Here is a 6,402-nt window from a genome sequence, read left to right as displayed (position 1 = left end):
CTTTCCAGTGTTGGGGAAGCTACTTTGCAAGTGTAACTTGTAAAACTACAAGTAGTTCAGCATGGCAGTAGTTACAAACTACATTTCTACACCTGGAGAAATGTAGTTTGTAAAACAGAAAAAGTAGAAAAAGTAGTTTTAGCGACTACTTTTTATTTTCAGCACTAAATTGACAATATACATGTGGTGTACATGAAACAAAATATGGCCATGGTTGTAGCGGCACGTTGCTATCGGGGGTGGCACTGGCGGGAGGGCTGTCCTTGGTGGTGACAACCACACGACATTAGTGATGATCGCACATCTGTGAAGCATTGGAGTGGTGCTAGGGCAAGCCAATCAGAAGCAGCGTTGGCTGTGATGTCATGACACAATCATGCCTTCAAAGCAATTCAGGATGAAAGAAAAAGGGATTGTCTGCGTTCAGTGGTGAAATACAATTAATATTACAAAAATCAATCTAAAAAAACCCCTTACCATACTTTCTGGACTATAAGCCGCTACTTTTTTCTCACACTTTGAACCCTGCGGCTTATACAACAGTGCGGCTTGAGTAGAGATCATCGTGGAAATCACACGAACAAATGCATATAATGCAGCTTTTAAGTTAAAAGCAATCGATGTGTCTGTAAAGAAGGAAATAGAGCTGCAGCACAGAAGTGACAATGAGAGCAACAACGGAAAAGAGACTGAGAAGGAGTGTGACGGAGCCTTTCTGTGGCTGTTCAACTCCAACACTGAAGATCTTCTGCAGTGGTTTCAATGAGCAGAAAGAAGATGAAGATAATGATCAATGACTTTTCTGGGTTTTTTAACCAGCCGTGTTACTGCCGTTTTACTGCCGTGTTACAGGCACTGTTTGGAAAAAAAGCAGTTCAGGTATGGAAATAAATATTTAAATAATCGTTTAAATAATCTTTATCATCTTTCTGTGTAAATATCTCAAGTTACAACATGGACACCTGTGGCTTATAGCCAGGTGTGGCTTATAGCCCGGAAAGTATAGTAATTTTATGTTGTTGCCCAGAATTGTAGCAGGTGGAGGTGGGGCGCTATAAGGCGTCCCAGAAGAGGACAGTTTATGTGTTTTGTGTGATTTAAAGGTTGTTGAGGATGAATGGCATTTTCTATTTTATTGTCCTTTATATCATGATGTCAGAACTGTTATGTTTGAGAAAATTCAACGTAAAAAGCCCAATATCTTTTGGATGCCTGATGAGGACATGTTGAGTTGGCTATTTAAAAATGAAGTATGTAGTTTGGCAAGATTTTTGGGGACGGCATGGAAACTTAGACAAAGAACTCTGCATCCCGAACTAAAATGATCTTGTTTGATGTAATTGTTGTTGGGATGAGTATATGCTTTATATGTTGGTCATCCTCCTGTTTTGAATGTCAGTAGTGTCTTATTAGCCTATATGGGCTGGACATGTAAATGTATGACACTAAAATAAAATATTCATTCATTCATTGTAGTTTGCCAATTGAGTAGTTAAACTATAAAAAAATTCCCCAATAAGAGCTGAACCACTTGACGCAGCACAAAATATGAATGTAGTTTATCTATCAGCAACTTACAGCAAAATGTAGTTAGTTCATCTACATGTAGTTTAAGTCTCCCCAACACTGTTACTTTCTAACACCTTACATTCTCAGCAGACTTGTTACCTTTCAGTGTTATTGCCTTAGATGGGAATGGTTCATTTTTATATTATCATTTTGTGTCCTTGTGTGTCTTCCTCATGATTTTAACCTTTGAACACATAAAAAAGATGATCTCTTATTGAATCCATTGGTGAATTGCACACCAGACAAACAAAACAAAACAATAATGACATGTGAGATATAACAAAATAATCATGATGAAAACATCTATATTCTCTGATTATGTGGTTCAGTGCCTATGCTTTCATCTCATTTCACTTAGAAATAAGTGGTTTTGGCAACTTTCACTACATATTGTATACGCAAAATGATTGCTATCTGAGTATCATTGAAGATAAGAATGAAATGATCAAAGACTGTAGTTTATATCCTCAATATTGGATATTAAATCATGGACTGTATACAGTAGACAGATGAACTGTGACATCACCCTTTGGTTTCTGAAGTGTTGTTTTGAATGCATTAGTTTGTGATTTGGCAGTCGACATGTTGGCTCTTTAGTGCCAGAGGTGACTATATAAGGACAACAGGGGCGGAGCTACAGAATCCCGAGGGGTTAGAGTGAGTTAATGGTAAAAGCTTGTTTGCTGATTCATTAAGCACATTTTGGAGACTTATTAGTGTAACCTGTTAACCTAAACTACAGACCAGCTGTCTGTTAGGAATTTTAAATACTCTTTTTAGGGCAGCATCTAGTGGCTGTCAGTGGTACTATAATTATAACTTTTACATATTCCTTCACTGGCTTGGTTTTTCAGCTGAGGTCCTTGCCCCTTGAAATACCCAAAAAAGTTAAATCAGCTGGCACAAATGGTCCTTAAAAACCTAAAAACATCCTTTGTTCTGTTGTCAGACTGAGTATGAACAAATCTGATCTCAAAAAATAGAAACAAACAAGTGTGTGGAAACAAATCTTGAAGTTACGGTGTTTAGAACTAAGGTCAGGACAACCATCAAATATGACAGAAAAAGAAATTAAAAAGGAAAAGGTGCTCTCAGTTCTGGAGCATCTTCTAGATCAGCAAGGAACTAACTGTACTGATAGATACCGTTATGCATCTGTTGTTAAGCGATCAATGCTGAAAAACAATGTTTTTGTGCTTGTGCATTTTTGACCTGATAGTCCCCAGAGGGTAGTAAATTAGAGGGATTCACAGGGGTTAATCATTATTTTCATTTGTTGTTTTTAGTTTGATTTGATGGTAGGTTCACTAGTTTTTACCCATGGCCACACTGGCCGCAGGGTATTGTTACATTACATTAATATGATTACTCTGCACACAAACAGATGCTTATGTGTGTAATGGCAAGTTTACATATATTCTATATTACATCTAAGATTGGTTGAACTCTGTATTATATGAGACTGGGTTTTATTCCTGTTAGACAAATGATTGTTTTGCATTCTGTGTTTGGTCTAAGACATAGGGACATCTGTGTTCGGTTATGCTTTCTCACAGAAGTTATCTCTTCCAGACATTCCATTCTGGCATACATGGGTTATCATTGTGACACAGAGAGAACATGATTTCTTTTTATTAGTTTTCATATAAGAGACAAAGACCATCTGTCATTTCTTGTACACTCATGCAGACAGCGTTGCCTCTGTACGATTGTACCTTGTTGAAGCTTCAGTTAAATTACACTGAAAAGACACTGATCATCTACATCAGGGGTGTCAAACTCAGATCCTCGGGGGCCAGTATCCTGCATGTTTTAGATGTTTCTCTCTTCCATCACACCTGGAAGCCATTACATCGTTATCAGGCTTCTGCAGCGCATGATGATGAGCTGATCACTAATTGAACCAGGTGTGGAAGGAAGAGGGAAATATCTAAAACATGCAGGATACCGGCCCTGGAGGACTGGAGTTTGACACCTGTGGTCAACATGATCATTTCTTATACTGAGGATGAATAAGCTGAGTATTTTTTCCACAACACATGTCCTTCAGTAGCTGACTTCAGACTTAAAATAATTCAGTGCATTTCAGAGTCTGGACTTTGTTACTTTTACTGCACTTTTCTTTTAGTTAACACAGTGTGGATCTAGAGTGTAATTCTGTATTAAGGTAAGAAGGTGATTCTCATATGAATGTTTCTGTTGTTTAACCTCCTCAGACCCAGCTATGGGTTTTCTGTCCACATTTGTGGGCAAGAGTTTCACAACTTTATACAAAAAAAAAGGAAACTGTCCACCACAAAGGACATTCCATAAAAATGTTAAAAACTGCATCTGAAAAAACTGTTGCATCATGATGTTTCCAGTATAGGCACTTATTTCATAAAAACAAAAAAAGCTTGGACTTTGCTGACATTTCCTGGGTCTTAGGAGGTTAATAGCCTTTTTATTCTAACTGTGTTATTGCTGAACATATTTAATGTGTGATTTATGACTAAAGTGACCTGCTGTAGATGAAACGGTCCGAGCTCCTGTCAAGGTCCTTCTGTGAGCGCTGCGTTATCTCTGGACGGGCCATCAGGCAGATTTGCCCTCCACTTCCTGTTTCCTATTTTCCTCCCTGTCACATTTGTTCTGAAGCTTTCCCCCTCTTTCCCTTCATGTGCTTCTTCACCACAACCACCTCGGTTGTACTTGAGGTAAAATATGGCCAGACTTCAGATGTTCGTTCAGTTTCTTCTTATGGTCTTTGCAGAATCAACACTTGGACTGGACTGCAGTCGACTCACAGGTAAGTCTGAGTCTGTCATCTGGAATATTTCCTTTAAAGATAATTACTTCAAATGTAATGCATAAATGTGCAGTTTTCATTTTTCTATTAAACCTTTCTTGCATGATCTGCTTAAATGTTTTCAGCAAATTCTGTGCTCTTTTGGACTGGATTCCAGCTTTAAGGTTAATGTGCATCCACATAAATCTATGAAAATGCTGCATTTTTAGTCTGAGCACTAGTTTATATGTAAAATATCAGTTTTTTATCAGAATACAATATCTAGCCTGTCTAACTGAAAAAAAAAAAAACACACATACATTTAATATAAATCCTATATCTTTTTATGCACAAACATAACACTTTTAAACTGTGTATATTTCATATTGTTTTTTGGCTTTTTTTAGTCCATGAGGGTCCCAGATCCACTGGCGTCTTCATGGTGACTGAAGGAGGACAATACGGCTTCAACTTTACAGAGGCAATAGCGACCTGTCAATATCTAAATGTCACTATAGCAACCAAAGCACAGATAGAACAAGCACTAGCACATGGCCTGGAGACGTGCAAGTAAGACAAAAAACACTGGATTCATCAGCAGTTCTAAAACATTTACATTTTTAAAATGTTCTACTGAATTTCTTTGTAAAAGCACAAAAATGAAAATGAACTTCAGATCTGATGTTGAAGAGGGAATGTTTTCTCAGCTGTTTTCTCCTGATGAACTCTGGTCACAGATTTGGATGGATAGCAGAACAAATCGCTGTCGTCCCACGAATGGCAGCTGTTAAAACCTGTGGAAACGACAAAACAGGGGTGGTACCATGGAACGCGGAACCACAGAAGAAGTTTGGAGTCTACTGCTTCAATGCATCAAGTACTGGACCATCCCATGAATCTAAGACCCAGTATTTAAAATTTAACCCTCAAAGACCTAAACAGTTGCCAGAAGCATCTACTAATCTAAAAGGTAGTAGCTTCTAATCCCATCAATATATGAAAATAATTGAGGTAAAATGCAGTTTGCCATCTTTTCATGGTCATCACATATGACCCATTTGGACGTTCAGCGGATCTTTAGTGAACATTTAAACACTGTCATCTTCTACTAAACTTTACATTCAGTTAATGATACAGTTTAGTGAAAAAGTCACTTTTCCTTCAGTTTTCTCTGTTCTGATATAATAACATTTGAATTAACAGTAGTAAATCATTAAATTATCTACAGGGAAATACCTGATTTTCCCTGGAAAATGCAAAATGCAGAGTAAATTATAATAAGTTGTGGTAAATCACTTTCACTAAAGGTTAAATGTAAATTAAAAAAATAATTTGGAAGTCACCGCAACAAAGTGCTGGGTCTTTAAGGGTTAATGTGTGAACTATAGAGGCCCTTAGGTTGAAAGAACGCTTCATGCCACAGCTAGAAAAAGTGGACAAGGGGGCTGTACATACACATGTGAATATGTAGTGTAAATATAAAGGTATTTTAACCCTTTCATGCATGACATCCACATTTGTGGACACTTAGTTTAATCACTTTCCGAAGGGTTATAAAGGCAATATTCTCCAGACCACATGGGGGCAGTCTTTATAGACCCGAAGCAACACAATGAAAAAAGGATCATCTTAGTTTTAGAATGTGGACAGCTCTAATCTCATAAAGTTAACCTCATAAGACCCAGTTATAAAGAGTTTCACAGCTTTATACGAAAAAAAACAAACAAAAAAACTCAGAACTGTCCACCACAAAGGACATTCCATAAAAATAAAAATAAATGTATCTGAAAAAACTGTTGCATCATGATGTTTACTATACAGGCAATTATTTAATTTACAAAAGCCAATCCTTGTACTTTCCTGGGTCTCAGGAGGTTAAATATCTTCTTAATAAAACCATTTAAAAAAAAAAAATCAAAATACATTTCAACTTTAGCCCTTTCATGCATAGTGGTCACTCCAGTGGACAGCTATTCTACAGCTGTTCTCTTGTATATTCACGGGTTTGGTTGTTTTAGTTCCATATCAGCCAACACAGTGGATGCTTATGCATCATCACAAACACT

At 37.3% G+C, this 6,402-nt stretch overlaps 1 protein-coding gene across 2 annotated transcripts in view; it reads left to right on the top strand.

Moving 5' to 3' along the window:
• The first annotated feature begins 4,242 nt into the window (after window positions 1–4,242).
• lyve1b (lymphatic vessel endothelial hyaluronic receptor 1b) overlaps window positions 4,243–6,402 on the top strand; it is a 10,731-nt gene continuing 8,571 nt past the window's right edge. The window contains exons 1-3 of one of the 2 annotated variants that reach the window (XM_030137386.1): window positions 4,243–4,357; window positions 4,744–4,906; window positions 5,074–5,213. In XM_030137386.1, the coding sequence (XP_029993246.1) occupies window positions 4,273–4,357; window positions 4,744–4,906; window positions 5,074–5,213 (388 nt within the window). In that variant the 5' untranslated portion in view covers window positions 4,243–4,272. Of the gene's footprint in view, window positions 4,358–4,496; window positions 4,522–4,743; window positions 4,907–5,073; window positions 5,214–6,402 lie in introns of those variants that run through there. The other variant, XM_030137387.1, reaches the window with a different exon arrangement.

The sequence above is a fragment of the Sphaeramia orbicularis genome, chromosome 6 (genome assembly GCF_902148855.1).
Source record: "Sphaeramia orbicularis chromosome 6, fSphaOr1.1, whole genome shotgun sequence".
NCBI lineage: Eukaryota > Metazoa > Chordata > Actinopteri > Kurtiformes > Apogonidae > Sphaeramia > Sphaeramia orbicularis.
This window is presented reverse-complemented; position numbering and strand designations above follow the sequence as displayed.